This window comes from Nicotiana sylvestris, chromosome 5, assembly GCF_000393655.2.
Source record: "Nicotiana sylvestris chromosome 5, ASM39365v2, whole genome shotgun sequence".
Classification (NCBI taxonomy): Eukaryota; Viridiplantae; Streptophyta; class Magnoliopsida; order Solanales; family Solanaceae; genus Nicotiana; species Nicotiana sylvestris.
This window is the reverse complement of record NC_091061.1, coordinates 36,005,877-36,026,672: the sequence shown is the minus strand read 5'-3', so window position 1 is coordinate 36,026,672 and position 20,796 is coordinate 36,005,877. Positions and strand designations below refer to the sequence as shown.

The 20,796-nt window shown below is 38.3% G+C and overlaps 1 protein-coding gene across 3 annotated transcripts; it reads left to right on the top strand.

Moving 5' to 3' along the window:
- Positions 1-1,580: 1,580 nt before the first annotated feature.
- On the top strand, positions 1,581-10,622 carry LOC104235594 (probable protein phosphatase 2C 38). Of its 3 annotated transcripts, none has more exons than XM_070174346.1 (5): positions 1,581-1,762; positions 2,090-2,652; positions 7,596-7,963; positions 8,086-8,322; positions 9,773-10,622. In XM_070174346.1, exons 2-5 carry the CDS (start codon positions 2,313-2,315, stop codon positions 9,983-9,985), a joined length of 1,158 nt encoding a protein of 385 aa, XP_070030447.1. In that variant the 5' UTR covers positions 1,581-1,762; positions 2,090-2,312; the 3' UTR covers positions 9,986-10,622. The 3 variants fall into 3 exon arrangements, with proteins under 3 accessions (XP_070030447.1, XP_009787700.1, XP_009787699.1); XM_009789398.2 differs by having other exon boundaries at positions 1,582-1,762; positions 7,581-7,963; XM_009789397.2 differs by having other exon boundaries at positions 1,582-1,762; positions 2,040-2,652; positions 7,581-7,963.
- The last annotated feature ends 10,174 nt before the right edge of the window (positions 10,623-20,796 follow it).

Genomic DNA, 20,796 nt, shown 5'->3' with positions numbered 1-20,796 from the left:
TCGTCTAACTCACACTCAACTTTGCTCAGCCATTTTTATTTCTAAGCAGCTGATATTGGAAAATACATTATACAATTTTATTATACATTCAGATAACAGAAATTTTTCTTTTTCTGAACACAGAAACATATAATTCACATATACAAGGTTAGCTTTCTACTTGCTTCAATTATGCTTCTCGCTATAGCAATAAGTTTCTCCACAAATTATGTTGGAAAAATCCCAAGTACTAGAGGCTCTTCCTAAAAATGATTATTAATTTCTTGAAAACGAAATCCTAGATAAAAACGTCGTGTGAATACAAGTTATATACATAGCCGTAACAGATTTCTTGCAGAAAAGGGAGAAGGAGAAGTTTGAGAAAGAAGAGGCGGATATAACTTTGAGGAGGAGAAGGAGGAGGAGAAAGGGGGCATTTGCGTCTATACCCGCTTTTTGTGTCACGTTTTAATTTGTGCCCGCTTTGCAAAATAATTGCAAGCGTACCCACTTTTTCGCATAACTTCAGCATACGGGGCTGAAGTAGCAAAGACAATCACGCAAAACTTCAGCATTCTAGTAGCCGGGCCTGAAGTTCAGCTCTAGAGCTGAAATTTTTGTTTTGTAACTGTCGAACTTCAGCTCTAGAGCTGAAGTTTTTGTTTGTAAGCTTCAGCTCTAAAGCTGAAGTTTTTGTGTTGTAACGGGGAAACTTTAGCAGAGCTGAAGTCTGAGGCAATCACTACTGTTTTTGGTGTTTCGCGGTTGATCATTAGAAAGAAAAGAGAACTAAATAACTTCAGCTCTAGAGCTGAAGTTTTTGTTTTGTAACTGTTGAACTTCAGCTCTAGAGCTGAAGTTATTTAGTTCTCTTTCTTTCAAGTGCTTGTGTGTTCCAATTCTTTTCTTTCTTCTTCAGCTTCTGCTTTTTTGTCTTTCGTTTTGTAATTTTAAACTCCAGTTATTTCTTGCTTACTGAATTATTAATACTCTTGAATTCAAATTTTATTTTAAACAAATTCCCTTCTAAACCTATATGATAAAGATAAAGAACTATCAATATACAAGCGTATTCAGCATAATGAGTAGAACAACAACTTCAAAGGTATTATATTACAGAATACAAATGTACCTTTAAAGCAAACATAAATTGTTTCAATGTGTGATGAGCACCAAAAATAAATACATACTACATAAAAGGTAAAAGTTAGAAGGAGGAGGAGAAAGGGGAAGAAGGAGGAGAAAAGAGGCTGAAGTTATTTAAAAATTGGGTATAAGTTAAAATTTTTTTAAAAAATGGGTATAAGTTAAATGAGGGCGACCAAATAGGGCGCCCCGTGCAATTTTTACGGAGAAAGGGGCTGAATTTGTTTAAAAAGTGAGTATAAGTTAAAAGTTTTTAAAAAAAATGGGTATAGGTTAAATGGGGACCACCAAATAGGACGTTCCGTGCAATTTTTAAGCTAAAAAGGAAGTCAAAATACCCAATTACCTTTTTTTGGCAATTTTATTTTAAAATTTTCTACGTATTTTATGGTTATTGTGCATCAGCTTCTTTACAACAAAGAAAAACCAAAAGAACACTCCACCCCACCCCCAACCCCAACCCCAACCCCATTTTTTCTCCTCACCCCCCTCGCTTTGTCTATCACCCTTTTCCCCGTTGTAAAGAAACAATTTTTCTCTTTCGTCGCAAGAGAAAATCCATTCTTTTTATTTTAATAATCAAAATCTAATATAGGGGTCTTCCATTGCCTCATCAATTGGGAATCTCTGATACAAGGTATTCAATGTAATATCCAATTTTGATATTTGAATGTGCAATTCTTTTCTGTATTCATGTATAATAATCTTGAAAATTAAAATAGGTATTATTTGTTTGAGTCTCAAATTGTTCAATTTAATGCAGTTTTTGGGTACATCATTGTTTAGATTGTTCTTGTTTATGTAGGTATGCAGATTAATTGTGTTTGCATAGGTTGGTCTCTGTATTGTGCATAATCTTGAAACCCCATTATCTGTTTAGTCTCAATTGCTTATTTATTGTCTCTGTAATGCAGGCTTTGAGTACATCATTTATTTAGGTAGCTAATGCTTTCTCGGTATGCAGATTAGTGGTATGCATTTCTTGGAACTTTTCACAAGATTTACAACATAGGTATTTTGATTGCTGGATCATTTGGGGTGTTGCATTGCTGGACATATGAGCAAAGTCTGGAACTTTTGGCAAGCTTTATAAAACTGGGGTTAGGATTTTGTAGTAATCTTGGTTTGGCAAGTAATCAATTGCTCGATCATTTGGGTGAGTCGTAATAAAAGTAACATGCAAAGAGATGGTGACAACTACATGGAAAAAGTTTGTTTACCCTTGTTGGAAGCCTTCTATAGATAATGAAGGTGAAAATAGCAATAGTAGAGGTGGAGACCGAGACCCGGACGGCAGTGTTGATGGATTGTGGTGGTATAAAGATTCGGGGCACCATGTTAATGGGGAGTTCTCGATGGCTGTAATTCAAGCGAATAATACATTGGAGGATCACAGTCAGCTTGAATCGGGGCCGATGAGTTCGGTCAACACAGGTCTGCAGGGCACCTTTGTGGGAATATATGATGGCCATGCAGGTGCAGAAGCTGCCCGGTTTATAAATGACCGCCTGTTCAAGAACGTCAAGAGTATGCTTTTTCTTCTTTCCTATGCTTTAAAGATAAACTGTATCTGTGGCATTTCATTTGTGACTTACATATATGTGCTTCAGAAACAAGACTTATCTTCTACTTACGTACTCTAGGTACTGTAATGACTATTCTGTACATGCACACTCATATATGACACACATGTATTCCAAGTATGTAGCTCTTTCGTAGTGTATTAAATCTTTGTTAAATGTGTTGTTGCATCTTATAAAAAAATGTGTTGTTAGACACTAAAGCTAGGTGTATAGGTTGAGTGCTTCGCGTGATTTAGGATGTGCTTCATTCTATGTTGCATAGGGGTGCTGGAACACGGCCAATAACTATTATTACGACGATTAATACAAGTTATTGAACTAAAATTAATAATATTTAAACACTTAATAGTTAATATTTTATTCATAAGATATCTCGTGTAATAACAAAGCATTCTATAACTATATATATGAGATAAACCCAAAAGTCAAACCAAATAACTGATCAATCTTTACTTCTTGGTCACAGATGTAGTCAAAGCACCCAAGGTAAGTTGACCAAATCCTGTGTGGATTTCCCACCCACACTCACACCCACATCTAAATTGTGTTGGATCGGCATGGTGCGGTAGGGATTTTGAAGGGTCCGAGCAACACCAAGGTGCTAATTTGTGTGCCTTAGTGGCCAGGGGCTCTTGAAAAGGGTGTCACTAAAAAGATACATGTACACACACCTTTTTCTTCAATGAAGGACGCTTTATTTGCACTATGTGTTGAAAAAGCATACGATAGAGTTCCGAGGGAGGTTCTGTGGAGGTGTTTAGAGGTTAGTGGCGTTCTGGTAGCATACACCGGGGTGATTAAGGATATGTAGGATGGTGCTAAGACTCGGGTGAGGACTATGGGAGGTGACTCATAGCACTTCCATGTTGTGATGGGGCTGCACCAAGGATCGGCTTTTAGCCCATTTTTATTTGTCTTGGCGATGGACGTGCTGATGTGACACATCCAATGGGAGGTGCCTTGGTGCATGCTATTTGCCGATGATAGACTGTTGATCAACGAGACGCGAGGCGGGGTTAGTGCAAGGTTGGAGGTTTGGAGACATGAGTCTAAAAGTTTCAAGTTGAGCAGGACCAAAACATAATACTTGGAGTGCAAATTTAGTGACGGGACTGATGAAACAGACGTGGATGTTAAGTTTGATGCTCAAGTTGTCCCCAAGAGAAGTAGTTTCAAGTATCTCGGGTCTATTATCCAAGGTAACGAGAAAATTAACGAAGATGTCACACATCGCATTGGAGTGGAATAGATGAAATGGAGGCTCGCATCCGGTGTTTTATGTGATAAGAATGTGCCGCCAAGAGTTAAGGGTAAATTTTACACAGTGGTGGTTCGACTTACTATGCTGTGTGGGGCTGAATGTTGGCCAGTCAAGAACTCCCATGTGCAGAAGATGAAAATAGCCAAAATGAGGATGATGAGATGGATGTGTAGGTGTACCGGGAGAGATAAGACTAGGAATGAAACTGTTCGGGACAAAGTGAGAGTGACCTCTGTGGAGGACAAGATGTGGGAGTCGAGGCTGGGATGGTTCGGCTACGTTAAGAGGAGAAGCATTGATGCTCTCGTTAGGAGGTGTGAGAGGTTGGCCATGACAGGTTTGAGAAGAGGTCGAGTAGGCTAAAGAAGTACTGGGGAGAGATGATTAGGCAGAACATAACGCCGTTTCAGCTTATTGAGGACATAACCCTTGATAGGAGGATGGGAAGGTCGAGGATTAGGGTAGAATGTTAGTGGGTAGTTGAACGTTTCTCATTTTTCTACCAGTAGTTTTAGTAGCACTCATGTTCCTTCATATTCTTAGATCTTTATTACGTCATGTGGTTTAGTTCGCCTCAGGTATTGTATTCCCTGTTGTTTCTATTTGATACTACTTATTCTTTTTCTCCCTTTTTTTCTTCTCTCTTCCTTTTCTATCCTTTTCTCCTCCTCCTCCTCCTTCTCCTTCTCCTCACCCTTTCTGAGCCGAGGGTCTATTGAAAACAACCTGTGAAGGTAGGGTTAAGGTCTACGTACACACTACCCTCCTCAGACCCCACATGTGGGAATATACTGGGTCTGTTGTTGATGAAAATTCCAAGTTCCAACAAACTTCGGCCTTTTCTTTTAATGCTTTTCACATTTGATAAAACACTGTAGTAAACTTCATTGCTCTTTGGATAAGATTAAACAGTAAGTTCTTTTTGTCATTTATGATGAAGGATTAGGTCAAATTCCTTCACTATACTATCATTCTTGTTTATAATGCCCTTACTGAAAGTGAACTTTTAGAAGCAGGAGTCTGGTTCTGATTATATAAAAAAAGATACTAAATTACACTTAGGATAGCTCTCTGGTAATTTCTGTTGCATTCAAGGCTATGATTGATTTGGGACATGTGGCATCTCTCTCTTGTTGGGAATTACTCCCCTATAGGTATGTGTTTGGCTGTTTGCAAGTTGTGACAGAGAACTAAAGTCAGCTCTGTATCCTGGCCATATGGATTACTTGATAGAAGAATGTCCTTTCCTTTTTAAATCACCTGAAGAAAGGATTGAGATAGGAAATAGGGAATGTTTGATTAGAGATGAAGCGAATTGTGTGAGGTTCAACCATGCATAAATATCTGATCTTTTAGATTCCTTGTCCAAAGAAGGGGAAATACTGAATTTGGGTCTTCGTTTCAGTACTAAAAGGCATTCGTAAGATTTTTGTTCAGTTTTTCCAATAAACTTGCTGCAAGGAACAATTATAACAGAGGAAACTCCGAATTTTAATAGCCATTGCTGCCAACATCTATAAGGTTCTGATGAATTTTAGACGGGCCAATTAATGTTGTTAGCAATAATTTCCTTTTAAGATGATATGTATCCGTATGGATTAGATTAAGGATTGTTCGTTCCTTTACTACACTTGATCTAGCCAAAAGGCCGAGAAAGATCTGGATTGTCTTTCCTCTATATGTACCTGATTGGAAAGAAATTAATGAAAGACATAAACCTTGCATTAGAGACGATGCTCATGGTGTTAGGGTCAGCAATGTAGATCTTACATGTTCCTTGTCCGCAAATATTGTATCACTATAAAAGCCTTCATGACGACTCTATGTTGTATGACCTAGGGAGAATTGAGGTCTATTATGAAGCATGACAAGTCCCTTTGGGTTAAGATCCATCAAAAATCTTACTCCAAAAAAAAAAAACCATAGGCAGAAATCTAAAAGTTGTAGCGAACCATCCCAGGTCAAAGGTAAAAGCCTTGCAAGGGGACTGGTGGAGAAGGTGGTAGACCATGAATAGGTAACATCTCTGCCTCAGCTGGTAAGTTACAAGCTCAATAGCTCGCACATCACTGCAATGCACCACCGCTAATGCCTTATGGATGTCATCCACAAACTGATAAGGGTCATCATAGCGTTTACTTTAGAAATGGTAAGTTACAACGCACCCCCTCAATGCCTGTTAGGCGTGGCATTTCTATCCCCTCCTTGAGCCAACCTTAAGTTACATGCTCAATAGCTCGCACATCACTACAACGCACCCCCTCAATGCCTGTTAGGCCTAGCATTTCTATCTCCTCCTTGAGCCAACCTCAGACTCTCTCTGCTTGATCAGCTGCATTTCAGGGCAATAGCTTAATGACCTGATCCACCCCAGGAGCGTCTCCTGAAGCCCCTCTGGTAAAACTGCCGGCATCAAAGCAATTGGCACCTGCTACTCCTTGAGAACTAGCTCCTCCTGCTTAGCAGCTCTGGGAGCCTTAGCTCTTGCTGCGCCATGCCCTCAATTCCTACCTTGACCATGGCCTCTACCCGACCTACGCCCCTACCTCCCAGGGCTGCTACACCGCTGCTTCTTCAGGTGCAGCAGGAGCATTAACATCTAATCCTATACTGGAAAACTTGTGTTCTCACCATCCGGTATAAGGACAACAATGTTAAAAAATCTTAAAGTTCTACCACATGAATATGTAACGAGGAGAAAGCTGAATGGAACGCACTTCCTAAAATGCCTTGTAGCCTCCCGCTTATGGACTTTGAGTGCAACGCATCTATAAACTGGACTTTAGATCAAATTCTAGAGTTTGCTTGTATGAGAGGGCATCCTCCGTCCTCCGATAGTAGATCTCTTCTCTCATATAATTCTTTTATAAGGTAAATAATTTCATGTTGGCGAAATGCACGTGTACAAGCTGTATGCCAGAAAGTAGAGAACCTACAGTAAAACAATGTTCTATACAAAGCTCATCCAATCATCTATACAAACTGGGAACTCGAGGGTGCACCAAAAGGAAACCAGAGATTGAAGGCTATTCCTCAAATACATAAAATCATTTTCAACCCCTTCAAATGCCTTTTTATTTCTCTCCTTCCAAACTACCCACATAAGCGCTTGGGGTTGTGGGGGTTTTTATTTTTTTTGGGGGGGGGGGGGAGGGGGGCATCCTATTTTGATGGTCTTCTATTCCTACTTCTGAAAACCCAACTAAACAATACCTCCTTTATTGTGCTTGTCACATCACCCATTTGTACTCCAAATCAATTCAAGACCACCCACTACAAGCACACTGCTGTATGCCGATGCTTTTCATATCTACACATATAGCACCAATGTACATGTATGATTACACTACCCTCCCCAGACCCCTCTTGTGAGATCTCAGTGGGCTATTGTTGTTGCATGTAATTTGTCATAGAAAAGTTTGTTAAAGCCATCAGGCTTATTCTGTAAATTAGGATTAGATCATCCTCGCTCCTTGGTTTGCCACTTTCCCCTCCCCCAGCAAAGAAAAGTTTGAGGGAAGAAAGCTTTATGATTCTCTCTCTCCTTTGACATGTACGCACTCTTTTATACTGTTTGAAGATTACTGATACATATGTTACTTACTTGACAGCTATATGTGATGCAGAATTCACCTCAGAGGATCAAGTTATGTCAGCCGACGTTATAAGCAAGGCATATTTGGAAACAGAAGAGGAGTTCCTTTCTCTAGTGAGAAAGCAATGGCAAACTAAACCCCATATTGCTTCTGCGGGATCATGCTGCTTAGTGGGTATTATATGCAGTGGGACATTATACATCGCAAATGCTGGAGATTCTCGTGCGGTGTTAGGAAAACGGGAGAGGGCTATGAAAGAGGTTAAAGCAATTCAATTGTCTTCTGAACACAATGCGAGTTTGGCATCTGTCCGTGAGGAACTGCGTTCACTGCATCCTGATGATCCGCATGTAGTAGTTTTAAAGCACAAGGTTTGGCGCGTGAAGGGAATTATACAGGTATTTAAGTTCCATGTTATCAGACTCACCGTGAGATTATTCATTACAGTTATCTGAACTGTGTGAAGCAGATGATATTATCAACTTGATAGTATTATTGCTAAAATTTAATGCACTTGCAGGTGTCAAGATCAATTGGTGATGCATATTTGAAGAGAGCAGAGTTTAACAGAGAGCCTTTGCTCCCTAAATTTCGATTTCCTGGAACCTTCCGGAAGCCCATTCTCCTAGCTGAGCCATCAATATTTGTACAGAAGCTCCTTCCAGAAGATCAGTTTCTCATATTTGCTTCTGACGGCTTATGGGAGCATCTAAGTAATCAAGAGGCCGTGGACATTGTCAGTAGTTGTGAGCACCATGTAAGATTACCCTCATTTCTTTTGATAAGTAAGAATCTCCTTGTTTGTCAAATCTTCTATAATTTTCTTGTTATCATATCATTCTCATTTGTTAAAGAGAGAGAGAGAGAGGGAGGGAGGGAGGGAGGGAGGGAGAGAGAGAGAGAGGGAGAAAGAGGGAGGGAGGGAGGGAGAGAGAGAGTTAAATGTAGGTGTTACGATTTTATCTAGTTTAAATCTCTCTCTTAGTAGACCTTTTCCTGTTCCTCAATCTTCGGAGAATACAGCATTGTGTTATCTGTGAGTTCTCTGTTTGCCAGGAAGGAAAGGGAGGGAGGGAGGGAGGGAGAGAGAGAGAGTACATGTAGGTGTTACGATTTTATCTAGTTTAAATCTCTCTCTTAGTAGACCTTTTCCTGTTCCTCAATCTTCGGAGAATACAGCATTGTGTTATCTGTGAGTTCTCTGTTTGCCAGGAAGGAATCTGAATTTCTTTAGTAAATCTGCTTTTTGTGTGCTTTGAGATATTTATCTGTGTTTAAAAACTTGGATGAAACAAGAAATATATAAAATTAAAAATGAGATTAGTTAATAAGTTAATAAAAAATCCCATGTTTCTTTTATTAAGAGTAGATGCTTGTAGCATCTTTATCTTTGGTGTAGGAATAGTAGTTTTGAAAATTTTACTCAGTTCATAGAGTTGTGTGATTTCTTGGGGATGTAAGGACCAGTTGTTTGTATTCTGGTGTACCATCTTGGTAGATCTTTAAAAACTCACTTTACCTATTAAAAAAAAGTTTAACAAGCCACTTTCATGATTAAACCTTAGATTAATAGCATTTAAAGATGTTTTAGATTGCAATGAAGGGAAAAAGAAACAGAGACCTTGCAAAAGAAAAGAAAGGAGAGGAGAGGAAAGGAGAGGGATATCACTTTCTTGTTTTTGGTTTTTTACCTAAAGAGAAAAGGAAGTAGCAGGCATTCCTTGACATTAATACCTATGATTACAAAAGAGAACTTGAGACTATGAATTATATATGTATTATTTTTATTTACTTATCAAAAACAATACATATTATAGTCTATGTTGCTCGGGCTCTCCGAAATATCGATGAGTGCGTATCGGATCCTCCAAAAATAGTGTATTTTTGGAGGATCTGATACGAGCGCGGCAACCATTTTGGAGAATCTGCGCGACATAGATTATAGTCATAATCTTGACACCCCTTGGTGAAAATTCTGGCTCAGCCACTGTTAACATGGTTATACTTGTGTAATGTGTTCACTAGACAACAAGACTAGATTCTTGCATATTCGATTATGACTATTTGTGCTGTTGAGCATGTAAGTTTTGTTTTATACATGACCTGTCTACTTCAAGAAACAGTGATTGACTGACTGTTGGAACTTGCATTAAATTACTGTGTCAGCTGTTTTCTCTACTAAAACTAACGTTTACAAATTTGTACAGGGAATTGCTAGAAAACTTGTAAAAGCTGCTCTTCAGGAAGCCGCAAAGAAAAGAGAAATGAGATATGCGGACCTGAAAAGGATAGATAGAGGAGTGAGGCGACATTTTCATGACGATATCACGGTCATAGTTTTGTTTCTAGATTCTCATTTGATTAGTCGCAGTTCCTTCCGTGCGCCTGTGGTTTCTATAAAAGCAAGTGTTGGTCCTTGAAATGCCAATACCTCGTATAAGTTCCTATAACCTACGTCTAATCCCTCGAGTTTATTATGAAAAGTTCTCTTAAAATAGAAAGAGACAGAGAAAAAGAAAAAGTATGTATAGCTTTGCTCCTTGGGCTATCGGACCTCAGTATATAAATGATAAGTTGATGATTATGCCAGTAAGATGCTTGAGAAGATTCTCTCAAAAACCTCTGTGCTGATTGGCATATGAAACTTGGTAAGTTAGGGCGAGACGGTGAGGCTGAAAACTTATGGCTGTCGTTCAGTTTTTCAAGAGATGTTAAATACTACAAAATTTGAGTGCTCACAATTTCTTTTCTTGAATTCAATTGTTCATGTCAATGTCTAGCTCTGTTCCAAACTTATTTTTGATTCTTTTTAGATGTTTGGAGTAATTTGACTCACAAATTTTACTTTCATTATTACATACATAAGTCCGTGACTCTTGCGCGGCATCTTGGAAGGAAAGTGTATCTGTATAGAACTTTCTTATTGCCTTTTGCATAATGGTGTCATAGGTATGCAACATTCTTCTACTCTTGTGAAATGACATGCCATTTGGATGTAAACTTCACAAGCAGTTCTTATATAGGAGAAAAATAATGCTGTCTTTTTCTCTTCTTTAACGTGGTGCTTATACTTTTTTGAGCCGAGAGTCTATTGAAAACCACCTTTCTATTTTCACAAGGTAGGGATTAGGTTACGTACATATTACCCTTCTCAAACCCCACTATGTGGGGTTATACTGGGTTTGTTGCGGGTTTGTTGTTGTTGGCAGACAACTATATTGCATGGATATTTCATTTATTTGGATGTGCCTTCGTCGGACATGACATGGATATAGATACTTTATGTTGATTTTTTCGAAAGTAAAAAAGTTGGTATAAGATTGCACAATGTAAGGTACAAGTTATAAGGTGAAAAGACAAGCAACTTAGCATGAATGATTAAAACATTCTAGAATGTACAGAACCAAATCTGGTAACTATATTTTTTGAATCAAAAGTTGCCCCCCCCCCCTCCCATTTTAATTGTGAATCTGAAAAAGAATTTACCTTATCTCCTTAAATCATAGTAGTTGCTTTCTTGAGTTGTAAAGGAAACATGATAAATGATATGAACTTTGGTTCATATTTGACCTTCAAATCTATACTCATAATGTAAACTAATTTTACAGATAACGGAATTTAATCGGTTGTACTCTTTTCGTACCATGAATACTGAGAAAATGAGCCTAATTTAGAACTGAAGAGTAATCTTCCATCCATATAGAAATTTTGTGCCATTTTCCTAAGTTGCTCACCATCTTTTTTGTTTCTGCAGTCCACAGTTCAGTCTCAACAGAAATTCTAATTATCTGCTCCAACAAAAATTATAGTTTAGTGGTAAAAGTATAATATAGTAAATGGTAGGAGTACTACTTCGGCTTGATTTGTATATACGTCGAGAAACAAAATTGTGCGTAAATTGCAAAACTAATGTAGTAAGATCTCTCTATAATAATATCTTTATATAACACTACTTTACTATAAAAGTCAAACTTTTTCCGGAACCAATTTTCATGTTATGTTATAATATGTGTTCTCTATAACATGACTTTGCTATAACAACCAAAAATATTCGGAACAAACGAGGCTATTATAAAAAGGTTTATTTGTAGGTAAACACGTAACATCTAAAGTAATTAACGAATTTCTTTTTAAAGTGATTAAGACGTCTTTCTTTAATACATGAAAACAAATTAAAATCAAGATAATATTATACAATAATGAAGAACCCCTAATAATTTTGAATTTGTAGAAGTTATTTTAATAACAAAACTTGTACATCTTTACAATATGCCAGACGATGCATCAAAGGTCGTTTGCTCAATCGAATAACAAATCAAAGATCATTTGCTCAATATGGTACTCTTTATGCCAAAAAGAAAAATAAGAGCATGACATAATCCAAACCCATCTGAAACTCATCGAAATCTATCCAAAACCTGCGGACAAGTCCAAAATCATCATGCATACATGTTGAAGCTTTTAAATCATGAATCTGAGCTTGTAAAGTCCACTATTTGACCGTGGACAACTCATTTTCTTAAACTTAACTAGTATGCAACTTAAGTGTCTGAATCACTCTTAAACATTCCGGATAAGAGATCGATTCATACTCTTTACTCATTGAGTTCTTGATTCTTTACCGCTTCTCATCAAACAACTATGCATAATCCACAAGTACATAAGTAAAGAGCTGCACCCGATGACAAGGACAGGAATGGCAAGACCAAGTGAATGTGCTAAAGTAGCATACATACCAGTTACAAATGCACCTATAACTGCTGTCATTGCCAAAAACTGCAAAATAACTGCGACTCCGTAAAGCCACCCAATTACCTTCAGTTCCTTTAGAGTTGCTGCATTTCCTGCCATGATATAGTAGCTGAATATAGCAGCAGCTGAGCATGCAAACGCGATTACATCTGTAACAACAAATGCACGGAGTGCTGCTTTTCTTGTTAGAATCGCCATCCCTTTATTTGAGCTATTGGCGTCGCTATCTATACCTCCAGGCAACGTGAAACCAGCTGCAAACGTGACTGTCATGGCCACAACTAGATGTATTTGAGCTGCCGACATAATAGCTTTGATTTTTGTTTCACTTTCCTTAGCTTCTTGCTCTATCCTGCTCCTTGTTTCCGTTTCATCTTCTAACTGATCATCCTTCGTGTTCTTCCGTTTTATCTTGAAGTCACGTCGCCCCGATCGACCACCGTGAAATAGGCAAGCCTTTTCGAAATCCTCCTATTTGAGATTTTATATATATATATATATATATATATATACACACACATATATATATTTATAGTCGAACAACATGCATGTAACTTTTTCAGCTGTAAAAATTTCTTATCGCGGAACCAATGATATCATGTGAAAGTAAATTCAGGTGAAAGATATACAGAGGACGAAATAGACTGCATACATCAAGAGTTGAAAATATCCCATACATCAAGAGTTGACAAAATCCCAGAAACATTGTTCTATAAATGCAAAGCTATAGTTAAGGGTGTGATAAGTTATGCGTGTTTGTTTTGATGATTTGACAAACTTCATGAGAGAATCAGATAGGGAACCTGATACAATTAGTTTCTCAGCGTTCAGAGCAACTAGTCAGATGTCTGGTTCAATTCTCAATGAAATTAGATAACGGAACATCAGAGGGAACATATAGGGATCAGTTCCTCCGGTCGTAGTACAAGTCAACTCTACAATTGTTAAAGCTGCTACACTATACCTGCAACAATACAACAACACTGAGCATGCAGCGTACCACATATTCCCTTGCATCATCTTTGATGACTTCACTTATATATTATCAACATGAGGCCAGGGATTTCATTAAACACTTATAAAACCTAAACTTTGATTTCTTTCAAGTGTGCAACCGCTCTTATTTCCTCTAAGGCATTGAAGAGCAAAGCAGCTACAGAAAAAGGACTAGATCCCGTCATTGATTATGTCGTGTGTTCTGTAGTATTGTTATGTCTTTGTCTTATGTTATTAAATTGTAATTCCCGTACAGCTTGTCGGAAGCATTCATAGGAAATCTTCTAAACCATTATCATTGTGGTTGTTTTAACTAGAGTTAGTCAAGTGTGTAGCTTTGTGATAGAGTTATTACAAAGAGGCTTATAATATAGTTATTGTATGAAGGTGAAGGATTAAGAGTTTAATTCATAGATTGCAATAGGTTATAATCTAATGTTTGCTCAGTTAGTGAAGTTGAAATCTTGCTAGTATAGGTCGTGGTTTTTAATCCCGTAAACTGGGAGTTTTCCACGTAAATATCGTTGTGTTCATTACTTATTGCTGTGTACTGTAAGAACTAAATTGATAGAGAATCAAGTTCTCTATATAGTTTGGTGGACTCTTAGTCTACGTCAGGATGGTTCAAGGCTTGCTTTCTTACAGTATCAAAATTGGCAAATCAGCTGGATTTTGAAAGCACTCCTGATCATTGGTCATATTTTCATTATATTAGAGTAATAGTTTTTCTTTATTATGCAAAAGGTTTTGGAATTTGTTCTTAATATTCTATTCTGTCGGACAAAACAATTTTAGTATTATCTTCTTATTCTATCAAATACTAAACATGATAGATTAGATAATAAGCGCTCGTTTGGGTTGAAGGGTTGGTATAATATTCTGTAATGTTTTATCCAATGTTTGGTTTGTCTTTTGAGTTTTGAATCATGTATAACTAATCCTGAGTAATTTAATACACCAATCGATGTATTATTTTATACCGAGACCAATGTGGTACAACAATACTATGATTAAGTTATACATGGATAACGCATTCGAACTGCCAAACCTTCCCTTGTGGATCTCGTCAAACCTTTTTTTTTTTTAAAATCCTTATACAGTTCTAAACCAAGCACAAGTTTAAGTTATACATTGTGTATCTAATTTTTAATACAATGACGCAAACGCTAATAGAAATTAACCCAAGCATGCATTTCCATCTAGACCAGAAGCAGTTGCTTCCGATACCTTGATCATATATATTGTTTCAGTGTACCACATGGATGCTTCAGTGTTATTTGACTTTGGTTCCACTTATTTTTACGTGCCATCATATTTTGCTCGTTATTTGGATATGCCTCGTGATTCTCTTAATATTCCTGCTCATGTATCAACAATGGTGGGTAATTCTATTGTGGTGGATCATATATATCAATCTTGTGTCGTTACTATATTGGGTGTTATGAGACTAGGATTGGTCTTTTATTGCTCATTATTGTTGACTTTGAGGTGATTTTGGGTATGGATTGGTATCTGCATCACGGTATTCTTGATTGTAACGCTAAGACCATGACGTTGGCTGTGCTAGGACTGCCAAGGTTAGAGTGAAGGGTTCCGTTGGTCACACTCCTAGTAGAGTGATTTCTTTTCTGAAGGCTCGACAGATGGTTGAGAAGGGATGTTTGGCGTATCTTGCCTTTTTGAGGGATGTTAGTACTGATGCTCCTACTGTTGAGTCAGTGCTAGTGGTAAGAGAATTCCCAGATGTGTTTCCAGCAGACCTACCGGGCATGCTACCCGATAGGGATATTGATTTTGGTATTAATTTGGTGTCGGACACTCAGTCCATCTCTACCGCCATATTGCATGCCACCAGCGAAGTTGAAGGAACAATTATAGGAATTGCTTGATAAGAGTTTCATCAAACCGAGTGTTTCATCTTGGGGTGCACCAGTATTATTTGTGAAGAAGATTTATGGTTCTATGAGGATGTGCATTGACTACAAGCAGTTGAACAAGGTTACCATCAAGAAGAAGTACCTAGTGCCGCCTATTGATGATTTATTTGATTAACTTCAGAGTGTCAGGGTATTCTCGAAGATTAATTTGAGATCGGGGTACCATTATTTAAAGATCAGGGTTTCAGACATTCCGAAGACTGTTCAGGGCACCTTATGAGCATTATGAGTTCTTGGTGATGCATTGTGGGTTGACCAATGCCCCGACAACTTTCATGCACTTTATGAACGTCATATTTTAGCCTTATCTGGATTTCTTCGTCATTGTATTCATTGATGACATATTGGTGTATTCTCGTAGCCTGGAGGTGCATGAGTAGCATTTGAGGATCATGCTCCAGATTTTGAGGGAGAATAAGCTATATGCTAAGTTCTCCAAGTGCAAGTTCTAGTTAGATTAGGTGGCATTCTTAGGTCACATAGTGTCCAGTGAGGGGATTAAGGTAGATCCGAAAAAGATTAAGGCAGTTCAGAGTTAGCCTAGACTTTGTACCGCTACTAAGATTCAGAGTTTCCTAGGGTTGTTTGGGAATTATCATTGTTTTGTAGAGGGGTTCTCATCTATCGCAGCCCCATTGACGAAGTTGACTTAGAAGGGTGCCCCATTCAGATGGTCTGATGCGTGTGAGGAGAGCTTTTAGAAGCTCAAGACTGCCTTGACTACAACTCCAATTCTGATTTTGCTTTCGAGATCGGGTTCATATACAATTTATTATGATGTTTTGCAGATTGGCATTGGATGTGTGTTGATGCAGGATGGTAGGGTGATTGCCTATATTTCGCGTCAGTGGAAGCCCCATGAGAAGAAATACCCAGTGTATGATTTGGAGTTAGAAGCTATTGTACACGAGCTCAAGATTCGGAGGAACTACTTATATGGCATGTCTTGCGAGGTGTATACGAATCACTAGTCTTCAACATCTATTCAAGCAGAAGGATTTGAACTTGAGGCAATAGATGTGGTTAGAGTTTAGAAAGACTATGATATATCACCATTCTTTATCATCTGGGGAAGGCTAACGTGGTAGCTAATGCCTTGAGTAGGAAGGTGAAGAGTATAGGGAGTCTTATTTTTATTCCAGTTGGGGAGAGACCGTTAGGTATGGATGTTCAGGCCTTAGCCAATAGGTTTGTGAGGTTGGATATTTTGGAGTCTAGTAGGGTTCTTGCATGTGTTGTATCATGGTCGTCCTTGTTTGAGTGTATCAAGGTGCGTCAGTATGATGATCCCCACTATGTGTCCTTAAAGACACAGTGCAACACAATGATGCTAAGGAGGTAACTATCTGTGATGAAGGGGTATTGAGGCTTGAGGGTTGGATCTGTATTCGTAATGTAGATGGCTTGAGAGAGTTGATACTTGAGGAGGCTTATAGTTCACGGTATTCCATTCACCTAGGTGCTATAAAGGTATATCGTGATTTGAAGCAACATTACGGGTGGAGAATGATGAAAAAGGATATTGTTGAGCAAGTTTCACGATATTTGAATTGTCAGCAGGTTAAGTATGAGTATTAGAGATCTAGTGGTTTACTTCAGAGGCTAGATATATCGGAGTGGAAGTGGGAGAGTATCACTATGGATTTTATGGTTAGGCTACCATGGAACTTGAGGAGATTTAATGCTCTGTGGGTCATTGTGGACAGACTGACCAAGTCTGCGTATTTTATTCCTGTCATGACTTCCTACATTTTGGAGCAGTTTGCTCGGATTTCTCTTGGAGATATTGTTCACATGCATGATGTATCTACGTCTATTATATCGGATCAAGGCACTTAATTATATTGCATTTTTGAAGGGCAGCGCACCATGAGTAGGAAATACAGAACGAGTTGAGTACAATATTTCACCCCTAGACGGATGGGCAGTTCGGGCGTACCATTCAGATCTTGAAGGAAATGTTGAGGGACTGTTCCATTGATTTTGGGGGCCAGTGGGATCAGTTTCTACCATTAGTACAGTTCGCCTACAATAATATCTACTAGTTGAGTATCTAGATAACTCTGTATGAGGCCTTATATGGGAGAGGTTAGTTTGAGCTTAGGGAGGTTAGATTGTTGGGAACTGATCTAGTTCGTGATGCTTTGGAGAAGGTGAATTTGATTCAGGAGCGGTTTCATATAGCACAGTTCAGGCAAAAGAGTTATGCTGATAGGAAGGCTCATGATGTGGCATACATGGTAGGTGAGAAGGCTCTACTTAAAGTTCGCCCATGAAGGGTATGATGATGTTCGGGAAGAAGGGAAAGTTGATCCCTCGGCATATTGATCCTTTTGAGATGTTAGAGAGAGTTGATGAGGTGGCCTACAAACTTATTTTGCCACCCAACTTATCGGGAGTTTATCCAGTGTTCTATTTTTTCGTGCTTTGGAAGTATCATGAGGGTTCGTCAAATGTGTTAGATATCAACTCGATGCCATTTCGGACATGCATGTTCAAAAGTTAAGATCAAATAATATAGCATCAGTGAAGGTTCATTGGAGAGGTCCGTTGGTTAAGGAGGCAACCTGGGAGACCGAGTAGGAGATGCAAAGTAGATGTCCCCACCTTTTTGATACCCCATGTATGATTCTAAACTCATTAGGATGAATGTTTGCTTAAGAAAGGGGAGAATATAATGACTTGGCCGGTTGTTTTGTGCATTTGAACTCCGTTTTCCTATTTGATGCTTTCCGTATGTGTATTTGCTATTATGTGACAAGCGGAATGGTTGGTTTGATTTCGGGGAAGTTTTTGATTGAGTTGGGACTCTTAGTTCTAAGGTTCGAAGTTTAAGTTATAAAGGGTTGACTAGAGTTTGACTTTTGTATAGACGACACTGGAATAGTGTTTTGATGGTTCCAATAGGTTCGTATGGTGATTTTGGACTTAGGTGTATGGCCAGATACAGATTTGGAGGTTCCTAGGTTGATTTAGCTCTATTTGACGAAAGTTCAAAAGTTGAAGGTTTGGAAGTTTCATCGATTTAACCAGGAGTTGACTTTGATGTTATAAGGTTCAGATTGTTGTTCTGGGAGTTAGAATAGGTTCGATATTTGGGACTTGTATACAAAATTTGAGTTTATTCCGAGTTGGTTAGACGTAATTCGGCATGAGTTTTGAAAGTAGAAGTTCGCGATTCATGGTTTTGATGTTATTTTGTGTGATTTGAGGCCTCGAGTAGATTCATATTATATTTTGAGACTTTTTGGTATGCTCGGGCTGAGACCCAAGGGGCTCGAGAAGGTTTCGAACCACCCCAAAGGTAATTGTGCATGGCTGGTTAGTAGCAAGTCTGATGCAATTGCACCTGCGAAAATAAGGTGCGCAAGTGCGAAGTCGCACATACGAGAGATGGGGCATTGAAGCAACGTATGACTGGAGAGGAAGAGTCCACAAATGCAGAAGATATTGCGCAGAATCAATATCGCTTCTGCGATGCATTGGTGTAGAAACGGGTGATGGAGCACATATGCAGATGGTTGGGGGGGGGGGTTAAGTGAGCCAACATAAGCAAGACTTTCTCCGCATAAAGGAGCCGCAAAAGCGCGATTTTGGTCTACAAAAGCAAAAATCACCAAGCAGAATATAATTCGAGGGTTTGGTCTATTTTTTATTATTTGCAGGTTTGGAGCTCAGCTAGAGGTAACTTTTGGAGAGTTTTTCACCACAATTTGAAGGGTAAGTAAACTCTACTTGATTTTGATATTAGATCTTATTTCCCTTGGGATTATTTCACCTAGACTATGTGAAATAAAGAAGATATTTAGGGCTTTTGCTATGGTTTGGAGAGTGAAAATTAGAGATTTGGGGTTCGATTTAAGGTGAATTTGGATAAAACATACATATATATATATATATATATATATATATATATATATATATATATATGTGATGAGTGTTCCGAATTTGTGTGTTTGGTCAGGTTCTGCGGTACGGGATCAGGTTAAGTTTTTGAGTTGATTTTGTGTAATTATATAAAGGTGGAAGCTTTAATGTTTAGGGTTGTTTGCTACAGCTTTATTTAATATTATTGAGTTAACTGTTGCTAAATTTGAGCTGTTCGAAGATCAACTCGCACGTGATGGGATTTCTAGAGTATTTATTTGGCTTGCTTGATGTAAGTATCTTACCTAAACTTTATTGGAACTAGTTTCCTGAGTTATAGTTTTGGCTACGTGCTATGGGTGGCACACATGTGCGGGGTTAAGCCCATGTGCGTGCACCGAGGTTTTTATCCATGCTCGGGGTTGGTCTTAGGCTATGCTATGCCTTGAATCTATTGATAAGCTTCATGATATTATGCTTCTTATGTATTTAACCGTGCTATGTTTGGCGTGGTAAAGATTTTTTCTGATACAAAATAGCTTTTGCACAGTCGAGCAGCTTTTCAGATCGACAAGACAATTTACAAAATATAGTATTTAACCGCGCTATATATATTTACTTATTTATCAAACATCTTCCTCCTCTGACAATGTCGTTTTCTAATAATTTTAGAGTGAAACTCAAAAGTGAACGTAAAAATTTTCCGTTTTCTAATCCAATACTATTTTTGATTACATGAACTGAAGGGAGAAATTCATTAATTTACTCAATTAAAAAATATTAAATATCAATAAGATGTAACAAGGTTGTGGAAACATAATTTTATTTTTTACATCTTAGAATATAAACAAGTACAGACACTTATTACAAAAAATATTACGAAAATAAAACACTACGTGTATCCTTGATAGTTGGGCACATTAGATGAACTTGCTCCAGGAGATGGATTACCACCGCCACCCAAACCAGCTGAAGGACATTTACGACAGTCATGTCCTATTTGCGAGCATATGCCACATGCATGCACATAAACGGTATCACCAACATCCATTTGGTTCCGTATACGCATTCTCTCTTGCACTTGTACCTTGCAAATAGTCCTTGTTACATAACATTTTAAATGGTTTTGGCGGCCAATAATGCTCAACACCCACTAGCTGCGATTGCCCACTATATGTGTTTAAGTATGCAACAACACTATATTGCCTATAAACATAGTTGGTTACCCCTATACCTGTTTGTTGAAAGCACTTCATGGCATGTGAGCATTACATGTGGTAGATGGTCCATTTCCCACATGAACACAACCTGCTGGATTTATTTACGGTGTGTATATTATTCCCCTAGTGTTGATGGATAGCGGTGCGAACTTCAAAAACACCCCGGTCATGATCATACTGTAAATATGAATACCAATGTGCTCGCCTCCTGTATTTCTCAAATCTTTTCATCGGTATTGGCATAAATTCAACACCCTTTTCCATCAATTCTGATGCACCTTTTTGCCTTTCAACAAATCTCTCCTCTATCTGTTTAAATATCATCCGGACCATGGCAGTGACAGACAATCCACGTGCAGACTTCAATAACCCGTTGAAAGACTCCGATACATTTGTAGTCAGGGTTCCCGATTGCCTTCCACTATCAGCATGCAATGTCCACTTGTGAAGCTCATGTCG